The sequence below is a fragment of the Malania oleifera genome, chromosome 5 (genome assembly GCF_029873635.1).
Source record: "Malania oleifera isolate guangnan ecotype guangnan chromosome 5, ASM2987363v1, whole genome shotgun sequence".
Classification (NCBI taxonomy): domain Eukaryota; kingdom Viridiplantae; phylum Streptophyta; class Magnoliopsida; order Santalales; family Ximeniaceae; genus Malania; species Malania oleifera.
The window spans coordinates 61589714-61614786 of record NC_080421.1 but is presented as its reverse complement, the minus strand read 5'-3'; the positions used below and the strand labels follow the sequence as shown (position 1 = coordinate 61614786).

The window sequence follows — 25073 nt, the reverse complement described above, 5'->3', positions numbered from 1 at the left end:
CAAGAGATTGCTATAGAAGTGTTTTGGATCAATTATAGGTCTTCTGTATGCTTTAGATTGTTATATAATGATTATTATGTAACCCAAGATGGGATTAGGCTTGTAAGCTTCATTGTTCATAGTGAAAACAGATGTTGCTCCCGTGCACGTAGGCAAATTGTCGAACCACGTAAATTCTTGTGTTTTGATTATTGCTTTCATTGATTCTCATTGTTGAGTGATTGCTAGGTTCGTATAGTTCATCATCGAGTGCTTGCTTGCTTGTTCCGTTGATTGTTCGTGAGAGTTCGTAGGAGATCTTTCGCTGCACGCACTTGGCGCCGACAATTGGTTTCTGAGGGCTGATTGTTGAGAACAACAATCGGTATCACACCCGGTTGATTGTTAGCGTGTTTGCACAACACCACCCTTCAAGATCTCAAAAAAATTCTGAGATCAGAATGGTCTCAGAATTGTTAAGAAAAAATAAAGAGAGAATTTTGAACTGCTTCATCACCTGGACTAACATAAATACAAGTACATGACAGCTTGCACCTAAAATGTGCCTAGGAAATTGACTATTCTTCACTATAGCAGTTTCGACTTCTCTAGGGGTTAAAGACAAGCATGGTAACTGAACTTTTCAGTTAAATCAAATTGGGTCACTGTACTTTAATTCCTGCAATTTTGGTCATTCAATTTCTGAAATTGGTACAATGTCAACCAAAATACATTGGACCAATGATGCGTTGGAATCCCAGTCAGTAGTCAATCCTCTCTAAATGAATATGATTGCAGAATTTTACATAATTAAATACCCAACACAGACATTTCCCTCTGCCTCACCGTCTTCACAACCACCCACTGCCCCTCTCCACCCTCAACCCACTCCAGACATAAATGAATATGATTATGCATGTCCTGAGAACAACGACCATTATGTGCAATTACAATGGTGTCCTCTGTGCCCCAGTGCTCAACGATACCAAAATGAGCATGGTTGCTAGTGTCGACCTCAACCACGCCTACATCACCAGGCATCTCCCGGTCAAGCTCGGGCTCTTGGCCAACCTCGCCCTCTTCCACATCAACTCAAACAGGTTCTATGGATTTATTTCAGGGCAGAGAGGCTAGAGCCTGCATGCTGGAGTCAATCCCAAAAGCTGGGTGACGCCGGAAACTGCTTTCTGGATTTCCCCAAGAAATCGACGAATACATGCTTACCGGTGGTGAGTAGATCAGTGTATTGCAACAAGGCCGAGTGTGGAGGCAGCCCTAGCCACCCTTCTCCAATGCACCACCATCGGTGCCCGAACCAACACCACACCCAAACCGACAATGAAACTGAAACCATCTCCATTCCCCCAGACTCCAGCAACTCCGGTACCTTCGCCAAAGCTGAAACCATTTCCAATGCTGGTTTCAGCCCCACCCAAGGCTCCGAGCCAATCTGGTTCATGTAATGCAGAGTTGGAGGTTACAGGGAGCCTCTTGGATGGGTTGAGGCTGGCACTAGTAACGGTGATGGTGCAGCCATTTTTGTGGGGATGAATATTTTTTACAAGCTTTCTGGGAACGATGGAATGAACTTGAAGGTTCTAATTGTGCATTCATTTTCGATAGGTTTGATATGGATTGATTTATTCTGGATCACACCTCATGCATGCATCAATTCCCATATCCCATGTCTATCCATATTCTTCCATGTGAAATGAATAAATCTCAAAGATCCTTGATCTTCTTCAGTATTCTTATATCTTTCAACAACAGTACTGGATCGCTAGCTTAAATTTAAAATTAAACATCAAAAAATATGAATTGGCTACCTGGTTGTTTGTGCTTTCATACTGTCTATTAATGCATGCGATATGGTTCTGTTGATTACCGCACCGCTCCAACCATCTCTGACAACAATCTCTTCTCCTCAACCTTCAAAGCCATCTCTTGCACCAGTTTCTAATCTCCCCAAACCATCTGAACCATCTGCCGGCGCTTGACCTCTACTTCGCCATCCACCACCAGCTCAGCTCACCCAACCCTGTCTCTATGCCACACAATTGCTCCAGAGGATATTCCACATTGCTCGGCAGCCGCTCCCGATCATTCAGCAGCTCCGGGAGCAATTCTGATTGCACGATTTGCAGCCCAGGTTAGTTGGAGATTACAGGGATTAATCAGAGGGAGACATGTTGTTTGATCACCTCAAAGACACTGTCAGAGGTTTTGGAGGTCGGCTCTGCATTGAGCAGTGACTGTTCTATTGACTGTCCATGGGCTTGCAGATGACTGAAAGTGAGGGTGGTGGGGGTGCGGAGTGGTTGTGGGAGGTGGCACAGAGGAGGGCGAGGCGGAGGGAGATGTCCGTGTTGAGTTTTTAATTATATAAAATTATATAACCATGTTCATTTATAATTTTTTATTAAATGTTATTAGAGAAAATTGACTGCTGACAACGATGCAGACAAAGCATTCCATCGAATCTCCTTAACCAACATTGTATTTTGGATGACATTGAACCAATTCTAAAAATTGGACCATAACAAACCAACATTGTATTTTGGATGACATTGAACCAATTCTAAAAATTGGACCATAACAATGACACCTATAGATAGCAATAGCTAACTATCACCACTGCAACAAACAAGGCAAGAGTGGACTGAAATGTAGAGAATATTAGCTGACGCTTCACAGGTTCAGACCGCATCATCAAATCCAAGTGACTAAGAATGGGCTATGATATGGGAATCCTATATACTAGTTACTATATATTCTAAAGGCAAAAGATAAAAAGATTAATCCCAAAGGGCAGTTAATCTGCTGGAGATAATTCTGCCGTTCTTTTCCCTCAAGCAAGACCTGGACCCATTTATAATTTAAGGCATAACAGGAATAGAACAGTAAAATTACCTGACTGTCCCAAATGCCCCTGAAAACCAGAGCAAAACAGCATATCCTGCATTTATGAAGTTTGCAATCCTTCAAAAAATGGTAAAGCCTCTTTCTTATAGCAGCAGTGTAAAATGTAAACTGCATGGTTCCAGCAGAATTTAGAATTTCTGAAAGCAGTCCTACAAACTCACCTCTCTTGTACCTTCAGATACCTTGCGAACCATTTCTGCAAAATTAATTTTCATAATTATATAAATGCAAAGTTCCAAAAAAGGATCAGTGTGACAAATATGTATAAAAGAGAGAAGGAATAATGAAAAATGAATCCTAATGTTCCAAGGAAAGCTATCTATGACCCTCAAAATCTTGATAGTTATTATCCAACACACAAGCATATTGCTAGAATATACCAATGTCAAATTAATGTTTCGGAGAAGAGATGGCACAGTTATGGGTAATTATGTCCCACTACAGCAACCAAGTCTTTACCCCATCTATTTAGACTCAGCAACATGGATTTTTTTTTCTCCATTCAATTCAATTTTAGGCTATCCCTTCAATTAAATTAAATCTTATTAGAATGGCCTAAAAAGAGTTAATCTTTTGGTTGCCCTCATATCCGATGTTCCAAGAAACACCCTCTACCTCAATCAAATCACCCCCTTCTGTTGCAAGTAACTGCTTTTCCCTTATGCTACCTTCAACAAGAACCGCTCATTCACTCTATTAAATCTTTTAGGTGTTTTATTAAAATAATTCTATGTGCCCACCTGTTATTGCTCATCTGAGAATTGCCAAAATATGCAGGAATATATTATTCATGTAGTTGGAATCTTGTAGTTATTTTGTCAAGATTACCGTAACGCCCCTGAAGCATGAACAAATACTTTAAATACATCAAAGAGAATTATGAAGAGAGGAAATATCACCTGCTTCATATCAGGTATTATTATCATTGCTCTATTATTATTTTTATTTATTTTACGTTCTTATTACATTTTAATTATATATTATTAGTATGTAAATTGAAATGGTTAATATCTTATTATTTGTCAGATATTTTTTGGCTATGAGCAATATTTATTATTCAATCATTTATTATTTTTATCATTACTCTATTATTATCATCACTCTATTATTCAAATATCAGATATTATAATCATTACTCTATTATTATTTTTATTTATTTTAATCCTGCCATGTAGGATTCACAAGGCAAACGAGTCATGGGCATCTAACATTTTGAGGCCCACATCCCAACTCATGGAAATCCTCAACAAATTCCATGAACCAAATGGCCCTTGAAGTTACGCTTATTTATAAAAAGAAAGAATTCATGATAGGAAATACGAGAATATACACAGAAGACAATAAGAAACTATACTAATATGAAATAGTAATCAAAAAGAAGGACAAGAAAAATCACAATAATAATGCATAAAGGGCAGCCCAGTGCATAAACCTAAAAACCTGCGACCACCTTATGGAACACTTACTCCACATATTATTAACCTATATTTCTAAATATGAAATGAGCTAAGAACCCCAGGTCCCTACATACGTCACTAGGCTAGAGCATGATAGGGAAATGATCAAATCTAAAGAACGAAAAATTAAGGACAATCCCTCAACCCACACTCACTCACAACAACAACAACAACAATAAACTACGCCTTAAGTCAACTAGGTGGGTCCGCTAAAAGGGCAGCCCAGTGCACAAAGCTCCCACAAATGTGGTTCTAGGGAAGGGAGGACCACAAAACCTATAAAAATGATGCACAACCACAGTGAGCCTAAGTTGTCCTTTTTCCCCAGGAAATCTAACTACATTAAAATCACCCCATCCAATCCACCTAGGATAACAAAAACTAGTCATATAACTCAGCCCAAATATAAGAACAATGAGTGGACCAAGTAGCACCAGATATCGAGGTGAACCAACATTGGCCCCTCTGCTCTAACTTGTTAAAAACAAAAAGAGAAAAGAAGCTTACTAGATAATTTGGAAATAAAATGGGCATCCCACACAATTAGTACACCCCCAATTGCACCCTAAGAAGTAGAAATTTCCAATCCTGGCACCTACCTTCCATAAAACTCCTAACTACACCTCCATTCAAACAATCAAATTTAGTTTCCTGCAAGAAGGCAATATCAGGAGAAACCTATTCAAAAACCGCCTAGATTAAAATGCATCTTCCATTCTTCCCTTTTCCTAAACTTCATTTTCGCAGCTTAGGGAAAATTTTTAATTTACATGATCTTGGTTACAAGTTTATCAGGTTGGCAGACGTCTTTTAGCCTATTTTGATGTCATGTTATTACCAAGGTCTTAAATTTCAATTTCGACTAAAATTTCGAAACTCCAAAAGTACGGAAATTTCGACAGAAATTTCGATTTCGATGTCAATTTCGATTACGATTTGAAAAAATAACGGAAATCAGTAGTAAAGCATGTAATTCTTTGTGAAACTTTAGAAATGGTTAACAAACATAATAATGTAAGTTTTAGGACAAATATATTACAAGTTAAACACACTATGTTGTGTATGAGGTTGAAAAGTTGCAATATAGTATGTGTGTCAAACATATTTGTAAGATAATGTATAGTAAACATATTCAGCGCATACAAATGAAATTCATAAATCATTTAAATATTATATATTGTACAAATAATGATGATTTAGACATAAATGGTTAAATAAAAAGCTGCTGTAAGTTATTTTTTCATATAATTTCAAAAGCATTTTTCATAATATTTTTTGTTTCGATAAAAATAAATAAAATAAATTAAGGGAGAAATTTCACTTCACTCCTAAATCTCTTATTTGAATTCCAAGGAAATTTCATTGTATAGTTAAAATTTTGACAAGTTTCGCTGGAATTTCGAGATTTCGATAAATTTCGAGATGATTCATTGAGATTTCGATGGAAATTATGCAAGACGGAAATTGAATACGATTTCGATTTCGAGGGTGATGGAAACCGGAAATTTCGACAATTTCGTGGAAATTTAAGACCATGGTTATTACAGAACATTGGATTCTATAGAAACAATAAAATAAAAAATATGACAAGAGAAAGAAGGGTGAAGAGTAGAAAAAAAAAAAGGTAATACAAAGCTATATACGAGTCACCCTACCCTCTTTTTTTTGTATTTCATAAATTGAATTTATATTAAGGCAAAGGTCCTTAAAAACCTCCACCTTTTTTATAATATCATGAACAATTCCTGTAGGTTCCTAAAAATTTTGGTACTTTTGATGACATTTTGGTCGAAAATGAAATTATTTTTCAATTTCTTTTCTTTCAAAATTTCAGCTGAAAATTTTGGGAATTTTGGGGATTTCAGCCAAAATTTTAGGAATACCATATGAAATTTTGGTATTTAAAAAACAATTAAAAAGGTGCAAATTTTGATGTTTTTTATTTTGTTTCTAAGTAATTCAAAAATAAATTTTCTGAACATTTCCCAATGTTTCATTCATAATTTCCATTTATTATGAGTTTCTGATATTTTTTTAAATCGAAATTGAACTTTCTATCAAAACCAAAATTTTGGAAAATCGAGAAACTCAATTTTTCCATCAAATTTGATATTTTAGTCCTTGATTGCAACTTTGCAAGTTCAAGGAATAGAATGCAAAATTACAACATCAAGGACAAATGCAATCATGCAAAAGCAGCAAAGCATCTCTATTACCCAAGTTGGAAATACTAGGCTTCACGGCCAGAGTCAAGCCAAGAAAACAGTCGTCCGTTTTTGGGTCAAAATTCCATAGATTCAGCTCAAGATTTGGCTCTACTCCTGCAAAAAGTAGTGTGAAGGAAAAATGATGCAGTAAACAACAACAACAACTAAAAAAGTTCATGCATGTCAAATAAAACTACAAAATCAAGCAGCGTACTCTGAATTAACTCACTTGTAGCATTTGGCTTCAGCTGGAGTGGATCTCGGAGTGGATAAGGAACCCAAGTGCCCACCTATCAATCACCACATGTTAGTTAAGTAGATAGACAACAATAAGAATGTCATAACAAGCCTACAAACATATGTTACATGGAAAAATGGATGCTGTAAAGACTGTTCTGCAGTTGGCCTTCTTAGTGGGTCCCACGAACACAATTTCTAGTGTCAAAAAAGAGAGTAAAACATAAAATGCACCAAAAAAAAAAAAAAAACTGAGCCAATTACAAATTAATCATGATTGAGAAAACAAACTAGGAGTGTATGCAGATTTTACATAAACATCAGCACCCACCATGATCAAGTCAATTGCTTCTAAGCTGGCATTGGGAATGATATCTGAAAGGTTAGCAGGCAAAATCTGTCCACAGAAAAGATTGTACAATGAGAGAGAGAGAGAGAGAGAGAGGGGTTCACCGAATAGGAAAATGCTTATAGAATAACTGTAGAAACAAAACCTCACCTCTGAATAAGTAATATTGACTAACTGTGAAACATTCATCGCTTGTGGAAATGCCCTCCAATCTGGAGTACCACGAACACAGCAAATCTTGTAAAACTGATCTATTTCACTGCCCAAAGAAGAAACCAGTTTTACGAGCTGTAAAATTAAAATATGCTGCTAAAATTCTCCTGATCCAGAAGTATCAAGTGAAACATAGCACACTACTAAAAATTTTTAATTTCAACCAGCATTCGAAGCAAATCACAGATTAAATGTGCAATAAATGTCATGATAAAGTGGAACAAAATTGGAGTAAATATATTTATCGAACTTTCATATACAAACAATTCACAGAAATCTGTTAAATGCACAAATGAGTTCTTAATGACCTCATGGAAGGAAACAAATCATTAAAATAACTGAATATTATTTAGGGACATCTTAATTTCTACATGTATGTGGCTTACTGTGATATACAATTAATCAAATAACAGGCATCTATATTTAAAATTGTACGTAGTAAACTGATTTCAGTTTTAGGATTAGTTATGTCCCCCCCCCCCCTCCCCCCTTGGGGTGGGTTGGCAGGTGAAAAAAGGAACCGTTGAAAACGAGTTGATTTATGTTAGGAGGTTGCAAAAATTGTTTGGCACTCTTCTTTCAAAATGGGCTGTTAAAAAGAAGTTGTCTCCAAATGTTTATATAACCTGTGTTTTAAATAACTAAAATGGGCAGTTCAATATACTTGTATAACCATCTGAATAGGCAACATCGTAATATTTGTCAAAAGCAAAAGGTAAGCATGGTAATCGAAAATACATTGAAAAAACTAGCCTCAGGCTTTTGAAAGCTTCAAAGTCCTGCCTTCTAAAAGCTTCCTGTAAAGGCTAAAATCAAACTTTTAAAAGCTCAAAAATTAAGTTAGCAAACACTTTGAACTGAACTTGCACTTTTGAAAAGGAGAAGCTCCATTGAAAAGAGAGCCTAGAACAACTATCAAGCAATCCAAGATTGCAGAGGCTGCAACTGGAATACCAATACTAGTAGGAGTGAGGCTGACTGCTCAGTCATGTGTTAGTAACTACCTAATGGACAATTAGTGATGTCATATTCACTGGCTTGGCACGTTAGTCAAAACATCAACAGCCAGAATAGAACAAAATTATAAGTGCAAGCCAGAGATTTTGTTTTTTAATTGCTCCAATGCCTAGTACAGAAACATTTTCGGCTTTTCAATTGGGTAAGGACACTGGAATCATGCAGGTGAGAGCATCAGGGCATCCAATCAAAGGAAATTTTCAAAAACCAGTCCCATCCCTGGTATAAATTCCTACCACTAAGCACTGATATCATTAGAATGCTTCTGGGAAACTGAGGCACACTTCATCTGTTAAAATAAATCAATCAGTCAATCAATTTTTACAGTACATTAATATATGACACATTATGTTTGGTGATCAAGGTGTATGCATACCTTCATTTTCAGATAATGTTTTAAAAGGCACAATCGGGGCTCACCTTGAGGCTTGCCTCAAGGCAAGGCATGCCTAAAACACCCTGAGGCTCGATGTAAAATACCAAATCCCAAAAACGCTAACACATTACACGCTAAAGCTTAAACACTTGTTCAAAAATTGACCCTTTTGCGTCTTTTTAGTTGAGGCTTATGCATTTTGGGTGTGTGAATCTCAAGTTAGATTCAGTTAGAAAATTTTAACTCCACATTTATGAAAAGGAATGTCTAAGAGTTGATTTCTAAACTTCTCAAACCTCAATCTTTCCCAAATAAACAAGAGTTGTATCTTAGATCTTGAAAACAATTTGAACTTTGTAATGTTATTGCTGCCTCTTGTCATGATTTACGTAATGAATTCAGGTTAGCAATTTTTAAATGGCAGATGAGTATTTTGCGAATTATATTTGATTTTTAAAAAAATATTTAGTTGTGATTTTCTTAATTTTTTCTTTGTTTTTAAAATATATGTAATTTATTTACAATTTCTATCTAAAAATAAAATTCTCAAAAGGCCTGCGCCTCACCTCTTAATGGTTAAAATGCCTTACCTCTTAAGGGTTAAAACATCTCACCTTACACCTTTGCCTTTTAAACATTGTTTTCAGGAAATTCATTATGAAAATGAATGATTTCCCAGGCATTAGAAGAATTGATCATTCATTTAAACAAAACACCAAAAACCATAATTCCTGAAGGCGCCTAATTTTGAGAGATGGTAGAAATTCTAAAATGCCCCCTTCTATAACTGGGAATTGCCAATGACTGCTCATTTGAAAATTTACAAGAATTATTGGACAAAAATGAAATAATATTCAAAAAAATATAATATTTTTCATTGAACATAATCATTTTTCCAAGTGTAGGAGCATTTAAATGATTTGCAAGTTAAATTTTTTGGAACTTGTAACCATTTTAATAAAAACCTAATAGAAACATTGGTCATTTAAAAAATTTTAGCAAAGACCCAGAAATTGATTTGTGATCCAAAACATGAAGGAAATTTTATATTAAAAAACTAATAAAATAAATAAATATGTAAAATATGAGGTACCAAACACCTCTATGACCATATTTTTACCTTTCACTATTCATCACTTAAACATGTCTTTAAATTGAGTTGAGTCAAGGCTAGAACAACCGAATCATAACCAAATGTTGAATTATTCCTCGAACTCCTGAGTTCTGAATCCATAGACTATGCCATAAGAGGGGGGGTGGATGATAAAATTATACTTTTATTCAATAATTTACTATAGATTTCAAATATCAAAATAGTGTGTTAGTGCTATATTAAAAAAATTCCAATTTTTTTAACTATTAAGAATAAATGTAAAACAACTAGACACCTTACCCACCCCCCCCCCCCCCCAACCCCCCCAAAAAAAAAAAAAATTAACATGCCTTACTCATTTCATTTTTTTTTTTAGTTCTGAATCTTCTGATACATTCCCCTCTTAACTCCTGAATCCTAATTATTCCTATATCCGAGGGGCAAAGTTATGAATCTACTACCATGACAAAATGTTGTATAGTGTGATTTCATTCCAATAACAACAAATACGGATCATAATGTACACATAAAAATTTGTTTTATAATTCTGCCTGCAAACTTTCATTTGGGTATGAAATCATAGTAATCCCTTTTCAATTTTTATGTTTAGGACATATTACATACAAATATCATGAACTGGACATCGAAGTATGCACTAGTCTGTCAAAAACTCTTGCCAAGGACTCCTTGATTGAAGAAACTAAATTTTTATTTTTTTAAGAGTAACTTACGCTAAAGCAACTACAAGTGGGTGTTGGAATGTCAAGTTGTCAATTGCAATTGCAACAGCGTGGTTCACCAACAGTTAGGCGAACACGATAGCATGAAGATTTAGAAATCCAAAATGATTGAGATGTCTTGAAGTAATGATTCAGATGCATTAGCTGGAATTGTTAAAACAAAATTGCATTCCTTAAGATATTGTACCTTTAGAGGCTCCAATGTTCCCAAATCTTCGATGTAATCTTATGTTTACCATTTAGCAGTCAATAAAAAGTCGAAAAAATAAGAAAAAAATACTGAAAAGCAGAGTAATAAATTGAATGATAAATTTGATACCGAATGCTCACCATATATAATCAGACAACGTGCACATTTATTCCAAAGCCAGTTCATTAATCTTGGCTCAACATGCTTAAAAGAGCAAGTCTCGGGACCGTACATTAGCTATCATAAGAAACTAGTCATTTTTAATCATCTATCAACTGCAGTAACTTCATTGTGTCAATACTACAAAGAGTACAAGTGTGCATGTAAAGAATTTTGTAATTGTATATGTGCAATAAAATAGCTCAAGATACACCACAGGAACATTCCACAAATAACACAATACACCACAACAACATTCCCATTTACATCTTTCCCCATTAAGATCTATGGCCATTAAACAGAGTAAGACTGTAAAATTACCTTTCACCAGGGAAAATAGGGAATAAGGTGAAAAGCTCAGCCAATATTGCTCCAACTGCCCACATGTCTGTAAGTAGTTTCACTTGTTAGTCAATAAAACCAGGCTGGACCAATCTTTCCTATAATTAATGAATCTTAGGATGATTGCAGCAACTAAACTAACTGGGGAACATCACACCAACAATGGCACCGAACTAATAGGCCAAGCCCAGTAAGCCAAGCAGATTTTACTCAGCATTCAGCAAGGAGTAGAGAAGCTTTGCAATATACAGACAATGAAAAATACAGCATACCAATTGCAGGAGTGTACATCGAGGATTGCAGCAGAACTTCCGGTGCCCGATACCTTACATTCACATAGAAAAAATCCCAAAGGTAACATAATCACTAGATGAAAAAAGTTAATTCACTGATTAAACAGAAAGAACACAAGTGCCCACATGCATCATGCATGCACATAGAGACGTCTGACTATGTCAATGAATATGACTCACCACCGTGTAGAAACATAATCAGTGTAAGGAGGCGTTAATGATACTTCCCTAGCCAGTCCAAAGTCAGCAATTTTGATAACATCATTTGTCACCAACAAGTTCTCTGAGGCAAAATAATTTTCAATTTCAACTTACAGAAAAATATGGGTAATGTAACAAGTACAATAAAATTTTAAGCTGGGGAATGCAACTTTATACCAGGTTTCAAGTCTCGATGAAAATAGCCATTTTTATGCATGTGTGCAAGTCCTTGCAGCACCTGAGACATAAATCTCCGTATCTCTTCCTCTGAAAAATGTCTCCGTCGTTCTTTCATTATTTGGTACAAATTATATTCCTGGAGATCACCAGGTATAAGTAAATTGGGCTTTAGAAGTAATGGCTACTTTTATCAACCTAAAATTTCAGACAAGACATCAATGCACTGGGAAAAAACTTCAGGACAAGCAAGGCAAGCAGGTGCACTTAGGGGTGGGGTGGAGGGGGAGGGGGTGGGAGGAGAAATACAGTGCAGTATACCACAGTACACAAGTGCTTCTCTTCAAACAAGTCATACAAAGCACAAAACTGCTTTCACCAGATGTTTCTAAAGAAAATTCTCTTCAAAATTTATCAAGAAATGAAGTAACCCCATAGAACAAGCTTAGTTTCCATTGCCTTCAAGGAAAATTTAATAATCCATAATCAACATAACATGGAAAAAAGGCTGATGATAACAAGAAAAGTGTAGGAATGAAGACACATTCGTACTAAACCATTCTAACGAAAGTGTTAGATGTGAATTATTCATGACAGATACCAGACCTCAAATTTTTCATGAATTGTGTTTGTATGCGTTCACCATGAAAAGTAGCCCCAAAACTGATTCTGCAAACCAAGCTTCACTAGGCATCAAACAGAAGATTTTTTTTAATTATATCCTTATCTTTAAGAACCTTTAAAAATTTTAGGTTGTGATGCTCTCCTTGAGGCAATACATGGCAAACATCTCTCTGACACTCTGTCCCTTCATCTTCCTAGTTCTCTTCAACTCTAGTATCATCGGAGAGGCGCAGCTCTTGCTCTCAAAGACGTTCCTTAGCTGACTGTTAACTCCTTGAAGACTGTGCTTCATCGCCATTCATTGTCCTCCCAGACTTCTTTTATCGAAGCCGGTACCCAGTTGACTGTATCACAGTTTACTCTTCACTGACTTTTTTCCTTTTCGAGATCTCTTGCGAAGCTGAAACCCAGTCGACTGAATCAAAGTCGATTCTACTCCAACAATATTCTCCCTATGAGTTCTCCTGCATGACCATTGGGAAACCTGAAACCACACAGAGGTTTCGGCTACTGTCTTCGCTCGCAAGAACCAATCCGACCCTCAATTTTTTTCAGTCTTGCCACCATTTCTCAAACTCGATTCCCATCTCTTTGAACCAGAGAGATTGCGAACTCCTACAGCTGCGGCGTCTGTATTTATCCCTTAATCCAGTGTTCTTTCTACTTTATGGACCATCACCTCCATCTAGTTCGAACATGGCACAGGAATGGGGAGTTTGCTACATTCAAAACTGAGAGAAAAGTTATCTCAGTTATACGATTGGACTCAGTGACCTATCGTATCATGAAATATGAAGAAAGACACAAATCTTACATCATCCAAGGAACTCGTGTGGGTCTTAAAGATTCTAGGTGTGCTCTGTGAGGCCAATGATGGGACTGCTGCTAATCACCGTGGTGCCAGATTCACGGAAGAGGGAAACAGGGTAAGGCTGAAGGTTTTTGAAAATTGCAGAGGCAGGTTTGTTTGCATAGAGAAGAATAGTAGAAAATGCCTCCTTGACCTTCATATTCCCAAGGGTGATTAGAAACTGGATGGAGGGCTTTACCTACTGCCCTGTTGGAACTCTCATCGCCCACAGCGAGGCCTCCAAAGCCAACAAAGGCAACTGGAAATGCTTGGACTATGGCTCTTCGAAAATTAGGCCAGAGGAGGAGAGCAACAATGTGTTCCAGAGACTTTCCTTCACCAATATCTCTGGAACTTCGGCAACAAGGTCTGATCCAGATATGGCTCTCATTCACAGCCAAAGGGATAGGGGGGATATATCCTAATAGGAATCCCAGCACCATACGAGAAACTGGACAGGTCACAGGGGAGGCTACCAAATTTACTGGGTGGCCTTTCAGGAGGAAGAAAGGATATGACAAGGTTGGATTCGACACTTTAAGGCTCAAAATGTATGGAAATAAGACATCTAAGCCAGTGTGGGTCATCAAAGAAAAAACTATTGTACCAACAAGGGATGGCAGGAACAGTTTAGTCCAAGAGGCACAGCAACCTTGAATAGATTGTGCAGGTCCGTCGGGACTGCATAATGCAGCAATCTATAATGAAGGGGAAGGCACAGAGATCAATTACGGCAAACCCCATGATCAGCAGGAGCAAGTGGTAGCAATCAGTTTTCAAATTTGTTATTAGATACAAGAGAGCATAACGAAGTAAAAGAGCTGTACTTTGACTCAGAGGAAGAGATGGGCAGACTAGCTAAGTCTGGGAAGGAACTTTTGATAGATCAGATGAGAGCAGATCTAGAACACGCAGAAGAGGAGGGATTAATTCAGATTTTTTCTGAAAACAACAGAGATTCCAAGGGGAGGAGATCTATAACAGCAAAAGTTTAGTTAAGATCCCAAAGGTTTCGGAGAGAGATTGTCTTCAGCTGGATCCCAAGAATGCACAAGCAGGTATAAATTTTATTAATCATTATTCTGATCATTTGCTAGCTTTAAACAATGAGGGGCCTTCATCTTCTGACCCCAGCCTTGGCCCAATTTTTCTACTATGTCTAAGTCCGTTATTCCTTCCAGTGGTGTTGGATGGATTTGTCTATGAAGGGTGATCATTCCATGGAGGACCCTGGTCCATCAAGAACCGGTAAAAATATTCACCCTCTTCCTCATCAACTTTCTCTTTCTTTGGACACTTTATGCCAAAGGGATAGGGAGGTATCTAATAGAAGGGAGGGCTGTGGGGTTTGCTTTGAGAGTGGTGGGTGAGACAACCTTGACCCACATAAACTCCTTGGGGACTTAGGTCTGGAATTTTTAGACCATGCTGGAAATTTGGTGAGGCTGGGTTTAATCCCTAGGACTTGCCAGAGAAGGAAAAACAAAGTTCAGAAAGAGCTGCAAGACCGTGTTTCTTTGATTAACTATAAGAGAGGTAAAGGGCTGGGGAAGGGGGGAAAGCACGTTATGTTATGAAGATTGTCAGCTGGAACCTTAGAGGGCTAGGGGAGGGGGGGGGACTAGAAAAAGGATTTTGACTAAGGAAGTGTTGGACAAGTACTCCCCAGACACTGTTGTCCTCCAGGAAACCAGATTGGAAACCATAGACCGGGGGGTAATGAGGAGTATCTGAGGGGGTCACTGCAAGTTGGGAATACTTACCCTTGCTTGGGGCCTAGTCGGTATCTTTGTCACGTGGGATTGTCATAATATATCTAGACTGGACACATTGGAGGGGTTTTTTGCCCTCTCGGTGCTGTTTGAAGTGAGGGAAATATCAGTGGAGGGTTTCCTCAATGTATGGGCCTTCTAGACCAAATCTTAGGGATGTTTTTTGGGATGAAATCTACTCTGTTTATGGTTTCTGCACTCATAGGCAGATAGTGGGATGGGATTTTAATGTGGTAAGATTTCTCATAGAGGAGAAAAGGGGGAAGGGGGAGAGGGAGGGTATCCGCAAGTATGCAGAAATTTGACTCATCAATTAGGGGCTGTGGTCTGAGAGACCTCCCACCGGGCAACACTTATTTTACCTGGTCTATAGGAGGGGCTAGAGCTGTTGCTAGTAGATTGAATAGATTTGTTTATTGCATGGAATGGGAGAACAAGTTTCAAATTCTCACTCATTGTATTCTCCCTAGGACCACATCCGATCACTCTCCTATCTTTGTTGGAATCCAGCATGGTGGCATGGGGTCCCACTCCCTTTAGGTTCGAGAACATATGGCTGGGTCATGTGACTTTTAAGCCTTTGGTCAGAGAGTCTTGGGGAAGGATATGGAAAGGGGTTGGGAAGGTTTTAGATTCATGAACAATTGAAACGTTTGAAGGAGAAGCTAAAAGTTTATAAGAAAGAAGTCTTTGTGGATGTTACAATTAGAAAATCTAGACTCTTGGGAGAGTTGGCCCTCCTGGATAGGAAGGCGGAGGAGTCAATTCTCTCAAACAGCGAGCAAATTGGAAGAGTTTCTTTGAAAAACGAGTTGGAAGAGGTGATCTTTCAGGAATTTAGGAGTTGGAGGCAAAAGACTAAATTCAAATGGGTTAAAGAAGACGATTGTAATTCTTCTTTCTTTCACAGGTTAACTAATGGCAAGAGGGGTAAAAATTTGGTAAGGGAGTAAGATTTTTTTTTTTGGGGGGGGAGTGGGGAAGGGATGGTCACTAGTGATCAAGGTCAGATTGCATCCACTTTTACCGACTTCTTTTAGAACTTATGTTTGGAGGAAGATTGTTGTAGACCAATGTTAAAGGGGTTGGACTGGAATCCTATTTCCATTGATCAGAAGAGTTAGGTAAGAAGACCCTTTGAAGGCCCCACCTGAATGGGTTTAACATACTTTTTTTTCAAGATTGTTGGGAGGTTGTTAAAGGCGATTTGTTGAAAGTTTTTACTGAATTATTTGGGAATGTGATCTTGAGCAAAAGCATCAACTCCTCTTTTATTTCCTTGGTGCCTAAAAAGTCCAAATCTATTAAGGTTGAGGATTTTATACCTATTAGCCTTGTTTCTAGTGTCTATAATATTGTCACTAAATTTTTAGCTGATAGAGTGAGTGAGGTGCTCGTTGATACCATTTCTTCTGCCCAGAGTGCGTTCGTGGGGGGTGGGGGAGGCAAATAGTGAACCCTATACTTGTGGCCAATGAGGTGGTGGACGATGTTTGCAAGAAAAATTTCAATAGTTAATAGGTAAATAGTCCTCATGGGTTCGACATCCTTCTTTATCACTATATTACTTATTACGATTTCGTGCACTTACGAATTTTCACAACAAGTTTTTGGCACTGCTGTCGAGGACTATTTATTTTCTATTACTTTTGATACCAACTAGTTCTAAGTTAATTTGATTTTTCTTTATCTTAGTCTTAATTTCTAGTTTTGTTTTTATTTTTCTTTTATTTTCAAGCTTCCCAAGTTGTGCATGAGACATACTTGAAGTTTGGATTTAGTACCTTTTGACCCTGAAATTGAACGCACCTTTCAACGTCAAAACAAGGAGAAGAAGAAGGATTCCACAACTGAGAACGAAGCAATGGAAGATCAACTTGGAAACATGACTTTGGAAGATTATGTTATTCCCTTGGTCACCAGAGCAACCTCTAGCATTAGACGGTCTGCCATTCAAGCCAATAGCTTTGAGATAAAGCCAGTTATTCTTCAAATGGTGGCCTCAACGGTGCAATTCAATGGCATGCCACATGATGATCCAAATGCTCACATAGCTAATTTTTTGGAGTTATGTGATACTTTTAAACATAACAGAGTTTCCGATGATGCTATTAGATTGAGACTCTTTCCATTCTCCCTCCGAGACAAGGCAAAGGCATGGTTAAACTCACTTCCACCGTTAACTATAACTGCATGGGACGATTTGGCTATAAATTTTCTAGCAAAGTTCTTTCCCCCAGCCAAAACCGTGAAGATGCGAAACAATATCACCACGTTTGTACAATTTGATATGGAGTCGCTTTATGAAGCTTGGGAGAGGTACAAAGAATTGCTTAGAAAGTGCCCACATCATGGACTTCCTGTTTGGATTCAAGTGCAAACCTTCTATAATGGGTTGCAGCCTACAACACGTACAATGATTGATGCGGCAGCTAGAGGGACTTTGATGAGGAAATCACCAGCAGAAGCATATGAGTTGGTGGAGGAGATGGCAACCAACAATTACCAATGGCCAGCAAAAAGGAGTGACATCTAAAAAAAACCACGGAGTTCACGAAATTGATTCTTTTTCTGCTTTAGCAGCTCAAGTTGCAACTTTATCTAAGAAATTAGACAATATCAATGTGAGTGCCATTCAATCCACTAATAAAATTTGTGAATTTTGTGCAGAGAATCATATGGGGGTAGATTGTCAAGTGGGAAATCCATTCGCCAACAATAGTTCGTAGCAAGCAAACTTTGTGTCAAATTACCAACGACAAAACGATCCTTATTCCAACACTTACAATCTAGGATGGCAAACCACTCAAATTTCTTATGGAGCAACTCTCAAAATGTTTCCAAGCCTCCACCGGGTTTCCAAAATCAACAACAAGAGAAGAAATCGAATATGGAGGAGGTAATGACACAAATTATGGCCAAGGTGGATGCTAGATTTCAAGATCATGACATTGCTCTAAAGAACATCGAGAACATTATGCGGAGCATTGAAAGGACGGTTGGTCAATTGGCAAAATTAATGTCCGAAAGACCTCAAGGATCACTTCCAAGCACTACGGAAAACAACCCAAAAGAGCAAGTGAAGGCCATTACTTTAAGAAGTGGAAGAGAGCTTAATTTACAAGAGAAAGAGCAAAATTCTAGAAAAGAGGAGCACGCTATGAGATCCGCAACACCCACATCCAAGGCTGCAACACCCACCTATCCCGAGCCAAATGGTGGAAAGCTCGTGAAATCCTCCCGTTTCCTCTTCTCATACTTCTCCTTATGTTCCTCCTATACCTTTTCCTCAAAGACTTCAAAAAAACAAGCTAGATAAACAATTTTCTAAGTTCCTGGATGTTTTTAAAAAGTTACATATTAACATTCCTTTTGCAGATGCCTTGGAACAAATGCTTAGATATGTGAAGTTCATGAAGGAGATTCTATCAAACAATAGGAAAGTAAGAGAGTATGAGACCGTGATGTTGCCCAAAGAGTGCACCGCCATTTTGCAAAATAAGTTGCCACCAAAGCTTAAAGATCCAGGGAGCTTTACTATTCCTTGCACCATTGGAAACTCTTATTTTGAAAAAGCATTGTGTGATTTAGGTGTTAGCATAAATCTGATGCCTTTTTCTATTTTCAGGCAATTGAGGCTAGGAGAGGTCAAGGCAACTACCGTTTCACTTCAATTGGCGGACTGATCCATTAAACGACCAAGAGGCATAGTAGAGTATGTTCTTGTTAAAATTGACAAGTTTATTTTCCCTGCAGATTTTATTGTTTTAGATATGGAGGAAGATCGAGAAATCCCACTTATTCTTGGTAGACCATTCTTAGTCATGGGAAAAACTCTCATAGATGTGCAACAAGGGAAACTAATACTACGGGTGCAAGATGAACAAGTTACATTTAATGTGTTTGAAGCAAGGAAATATCCATCAACAACGGATGCATGCTTCAACACAGAAGTGATTGATGAACTTGTGGTAGACACTTTTGAAGAGAGTTATCCTAAGGAACACTTGAGGCATGTCTTGTTCAATCCGACACCACCGATTCCATTAATTCCAAGATAAGCAATTGTGCACGCTACTTGGAAGCATCTCTGCCTTACTTGCCTAAAGGGAAGCCGGAAAACATAACATAGGGCCAAAGCACTACTCTACAAATCCATACATTATTGAGGCCCCATCTTTAGAACTCAAACCTCTTCCTTCTCATCTTAAATATGCGTATTTACATGATTCTTTTTTGCCCGTAATAATTTCTTCATCTTTGACAGGTCTTGAAGAAGAGAAGTTACTTCGAGTTTTGAGAGCTCACAAGCAAGCTTTGGGATGGACTATAGCTGACATTAAGGGAATAAGCCCTTCACTTTGCATGCACAAGATTTTAATGGAGGAGAATTATAAGCCTACGGTGCAGCCACAAAGGAGGCTTAATCCAAACTTCCAAGAAGTTGTAAAAAAAGAAGTTCTCAAATTGTTGAATGCCGGAATTATTTACCTTAATTCCGATAGCTCATGGGTAAGTCCGGTGCAAGTAGTGCCTAAGAAGGGAGGAGTGACGGTGGTAGAGAATGAAAATAATGAACTCATTCCAACAAGAATGGTCACAGGTAATGTGCATTGACTACCGCAAGCTCAACGATGCCCCACGACCATTGCACTAATGCAACATTTTCAATGAAGTTACTTTTATCCTTTCATTTTTTTCATCTTTTTTGATTCTTCACAATGGGGACAATGTGTTCTTTAAGTTTGGGGGTAGAGGTCATTTATTTTGGAGTACCTATTTATTTTATTTATTAAAAAAAATGTATATACATATATATAAATTTTGAAAATCACAAAAAAAATATATATATATTGTTTTGTTTTGGTTTTGGGTTGATGATCACAAGCCTATGATATTACTTGATTGAAATTGAATTGGATTTGTGGAAAATGCTAAATTTGTCTTGTGTTGTGCTTAATTCTTGTGTTTGCTTGATTTATTAGAATTCCTTTGAACACTTTTGCACAATACCAGGATCAATAAGTTGCTTTGTTGGCTTAGAGTAGTATATTTATGTAAACTAGATATTTTATAAGATCTCACTGAACTCTAGAACCTATTTGATAATCTCTCGAGGCGAAATCCTAGGCAGCACACCACTTGAGAAATGATCTAGGCCATCTTTGGAACGTTTGAGCTTTACTAGCCTACCCTAATTATCTATCTCTAGTCACCCCTTTGAGCCTTTAATACATTGGCCATTTTTCTTTCATTAACCCTTGTTAACCACACCTTTTAACCTATAAACACTCATCCTACCTTTTCAAGAAAATTCGTTATTTGCTTAGTCATAGGAGAAGAGAAAAAGTTTGTTTAAAGAGTTAAGAGAGCAAGAGCAAGTTTTGTTATTCTATTATAAAAAATAATAATACAAATAATACAACCCGAATGACAAAAAAAATATTAAGTTTGGGGGTTATCAAATTGAAAACAAAAACAAAAACAAAACAAAAAAAGAGAAAAAAAAAAAAAGAGAAGAAGAAAAAAATATATATAGATGAATAAATTGCTCATAATTTCCTCTAAGAAGTAAATGTAAATTCTTTTTTCTCTTCATTGATGAAGCTTGTGTTGAATTTTCTTGCTTGGAATTCCAATACCATTTTCTTTTCTTTTGCCATTACCTTAAGCCGAACATTACAAGTTTTTATTAAGACCTTTTGATCTTTTGTGGTGTGTTTGTACTACATTAGTGGAGAGTTGATTTGAAAAATAGGCATATGAAGTGCGAGAAGCTCATTCTCATAGAGATCAATCATAATTCAATCAAGTTTGCATAAATTGATCTTAGTTAATAGACTAGCAAGTTGAGATTGGTTACTTACACACACACTCAAAAGTTTCTACGTAAACCTAAGCATGCTCTTGAATTAATATAAAAACTTGTTAAATGTTTAGACTTTTCCTTGAATCAATTTCTTTATGCAATCCATGAAGCAATCATTGTGAGAAATCAACCTATTCTATTTGTTTAATTTTTCTTTTCTCTTTTTCTTTTTGCTTGACTAGCAAATCATAAGTTTGGGGGTATTTTGATGTGTTTAATTTCTATACAAGTTTTGTCATACTTTCACTCTTATTTATATGCTAGTTTGTGTTAAATTTTCTTTTTTATTTATTTTGTTTATTTTTTGTTTGGGAATAATTAAATTAAAGGAGTCATGGGAAATAAGGAGGAAACCTTCCTTTTCAAATTCAAATTCCCCTCATCAAGAGTCCTTTTCATTTTCAAACTCAAAATCCACTCTCGAATTTCCTGAAACACCCTTCAGTATTTGGAGCATAACATTTGCTAGAGAACTCCAAAAAGGGCGATCTGGGTATCTACGGAAAAGCTAAGAAATAATCCCACAACTTTCGTGTTGAAGATTTTCGAAGATGGGAAGTTCTCAATAGAGAAAATCGAACATCAAGGCGGCGGTAGAAAAGGAGGGGATTTGGAGAATCTTGTTTTGGGGAGATAAGAAGGGAGGATGACCAGAGCTTTATAAAAGAAGAGGATTCGAAGCTGAAAAAAAAGAGGATTTTCTTCACCATTAGAGAAAAATTCGAAGCTTGGAAAAAAGAAGAGAGAGGCCGAATTGGAGTTGTTGACAATTGAGATTCTTGATCTACATACAGTTTCCTTCTTATTTCTTTCATCTTCTCTTTGTACAATTTTCATTATGAATTCTAGAATTATTATGGTTTTTTTTAATTCTATTATGAGCTAATTGCCATTGCTAAGGCTACAATGTAACCTCTTCATGACAATTTCGAATCTTATTTCTATGTGATCATAATTTTATCATTCCTTTTGAGTATACATCATTGATTTTAATGCTTTCAATTATCTAGCCAATAGTTGAGTGATTTGTTGTGCATGTTAATTCAAGAGATGATGCGTGTAGTTTAGCTTCGTATGATGTATGCCATGAATTGAACGAAAGATAGGAATGTGCCAAGGTGATTTGTGCGGCTTTTGTGTGAAATATTATTAATCTTAATATACTCAAATGCTTTTAAATTCGCATAGACATATCGCGAGTTATCATATGTTGGGTAATTCTAATTCTACTCAAGAGAGGATCTTAGATAAGTTAGAATATTTTGTCGTCACATAGGATCATAATTGATTGATTGCATGATTAGGATTTGGGATTGAATTGGTTAGTAAGTCGGATGCCTTAGTGTTTTCTTCTTGGGTAAGTATTTAGTTGATTTAATTTTATTTTTTTTATTTTTATTTTAATTTTTCAGATTCAAAATCCACCACTTTTCTTGATTTTCAATAGTTAATAGGTAAATAGTCCTCGTGGGTTTGACATCCTTCTTTATCACTATATTACTTGTTACGATTTCATGCACTTGCGAATTTTCACAACATTTCCCTCTAGAAGAATCGTCCCTTTTGGATAGGGTAACTAGAAAGTAAGTTTGGGTTGGATTAGAATGGATGGGATACCAATGTCAGTTTAAGATGCTCTTGGGGTAGTCCATGGAGGTCCATTTCTCAAATTTATCTTTCTTTCATCCCTCACACTAAACTTTGAGGTTGGGAGGGGCTCTCGGATCTGTTTTTGGAAAGACCCTCGGCTGGGTAATGCATCCTTATCCAATTCATTCCCTCGTCTTCATTGATTAAGCTCCGAGAAAAATAGATCTATATCTTTCTTTGTTGGGGATTTGAGTAGTTCATTGGTTTCCTGTAATCTCCATTGTTTAGGAGACTTCTTAATGTTAGGGAGATGATAGCGCTGTCTTCGTTGTTATTCTTTATTGAATGGGAGTAATCTTTCATCGGGGAGGGATGTTCAGTCCTGGTCTTTGGATCAATCAGGAGTGTTTTCGTGTAAATATTTTTTTGAATTCTTAGACTCACTCCAATTCTTCTTTCCCATTCTCGTTTCATCTGGAAGGCTAAGGCTCCTCCAAAAATAAAGGCTTTCACTTGGTTGGTTGTGCTCAATAAAATCAATACTAATAACTTGCTGCAAATTAGGAGACCTCTGAAGGCTCTCTCTCTCTCAATGCATGTGTGCTCTGTTACAAAAATCAAGAGGCAGCTTCTCATCTTCTTTAGCACTGTGAATATTGCACTGTGAATATTCTTGAAGTATCTGAAGAGAGAGCTCAATTTGCCCTTCTTCAGTTGGTGACTTGTTAGCTATTTCATTCAAAGGCTTCGATAGGAGAAAAGACAAGGCAGTCCTATGGAAGTGTGGAATATTTGCAGTTTATGGGGATTATGGTTGGAGCATAATGCAAGGATATTCAAAGGGAAGAAATAAAATAGTGTGAGTTTGGGAAAAAATTCATATTTAGCCTCATTGCGGTGCACTGATTTGGGTTTTTTCAGAGGAAAAAGTTTCCATGAGTTACATAGAGATTGGAGGAACATTTTGGAATGCTGATTTATTTTTTTTTATTTTTTTTTTGTATTTTTAGCTGGTTTTACTGGATAATTCTAGGCCTTTTTTGGGGAGATGTCTCGTTCTCCCTTGTGTAAATTCTCTTACTATGAATAAAATTTTCTTTTTACTATCAAAAAAATAAAGCTTTAAGCAACTTTAGTGGAAGTTCTCACTACAAATTTCTAGGTGCAGCTCTGGCTTCTATAAAACCTGATATCAATGAAATTTCTCATAATTTACAACAGTAATTCCACACTTGCACCAAAAGTTCGACACACTGTTGAATTCGAAAGCTATGTACAACACCCATACAAACTTTTTTTAAGTATAGCCATGCTTGATCTTTCACTGGATTTTCCATGAGCTAGTTCCCTAGCTCGATATTCCAACTTCATTCTCCCCGGGGTTAAAGAAGACTCAGCACTTATGAATTAGGTTTGAATTACATATATCTTTTTATGGTTCATTTTGTTAAAGACAATAACAACCTAATTTATGTTTAATAGCCTTTGTCACAACATAAGCACATTGCTCTTCTACTTCACCAAAAAAAATTAGAAATAGCATATAAATAAACAAATCACCCAGCATGGTATCACCACCAACTCTGAGTGATGAGATCACCCAAACATAAACAATCACAAATTAAATTAACTCGTATAAGAAAAGATAAAACTACAAAGTATATAAGAGAACCAATATCTTAATGTCTGAATAAAAAATGGATATATTTTCAAATGTGGCTAATTATACATTCATGTAATTAAATCTCAAAAAAATAATGAATAAAAATGAACATAAATTCACAAAATGTAGCTATTTATACATTAATATAATTAATTCACAAAATAGATAAGAGATAATAGTGGGAGCCAAGGGCATGAGGATCCAGAGGACCTATTACACAAAAAAATTTATGTCTACCATCCTCTAGGATAACATAAAAGAGGTCTTGGAATGTCTTAGTTTGTCTCAGGATCTCTCATTCTCACTCTTTTAAATTCTCTGTATAAAAAGAATAATATAGGCTATGTGAAGATACATGGAGAACATAGATATAGAGATAAAAATGAGGCCGGTGGTACAAGCATAGATTTTTCCATGTCTTATGATTTGGTTATATTGAATACTTTCTTTATGAAAAGAGAAGAACACTTAATAACTTTCAAGAGTGGGCATAATAAAAGCCAAATAGATCTACTTCTTAACTAGGAATGGAGATCGTATTTCCTGTAAGGATTGTAAAGTTATCCCACATGAAAGTTTGGCTACACAACATAGATTCCTAGTATTAGATATACATATTAAAAAATGGAAGAAAAAGAGTAACATAAATCAACACAAAAGGATTAGATGGTGTAGCTTGAAGGGAGATAATTTAGTAAAATTCAAAGAAAATGATTAAAGAGTGTGATTGGACTGCAGGGGAAAAGGTATACT

General features: G+C 36.7%; 1 protein-coding gene and 1 non-coding gene across 7 annotated transcripts in view; both read right to left on the bottom strand.

The window, feature by feature from the left end:
* LOC131155805 (serine/threonine-protein kinase MHK) overlaps positions 1-25073 on the bottom strand; it is a 57572-nt gene that overhangs the window by 19367 nt on the left and 13132 nt on the right. For all 6 annotated transcript variants that reach the window (XM_058109226.1, XM_058109227.1, XM_058109228.1 and 3 more), the window contains exons 6-16: positions 11953-12091; positions 11755-11857; positions 11554-11606; positions 11261-11327; positions 7302-7410; positions 7134-7199; positions 6932-7000; positions 6795-6855; positions 6575-6679; positions 3063-3097; positions 2890-2935 (exon numbers count right to left, since the gene is read on the bottom strand). In XM_058109226.1, the coding sequence (XP_057965209.1) occupies positions 2890-2935; positions 3063-3097; positions 6575-6679; positions 6795-6855; positions 6932-7000; positions 7134-7199; positions 7302-7410; positions 11261-11327; positions 11554-11606; positions 11755-11857; positions 11953-12091 (853 nt within the window). The remainder of the gene's footprint in view (positions 1-2889; positions 2936-3062; positions 3098-6574; positions 6680-6794; positions 6856-6931; positions 7001-7133; positions 7200-7301; positions 7411-11260; positions 11328-11553; positions 11607-11754; positions 11858-11952; positions 12092-25073) is intronic.
* Positions 17451-17557, bottom strand: LOC131156871 (small nucleolar RNA R71). The gene has a single exon (XR_009137136.1). It is a non-coding gene; the product is annotated as a small nucleolar RNA R71 (small nucleolar RNA).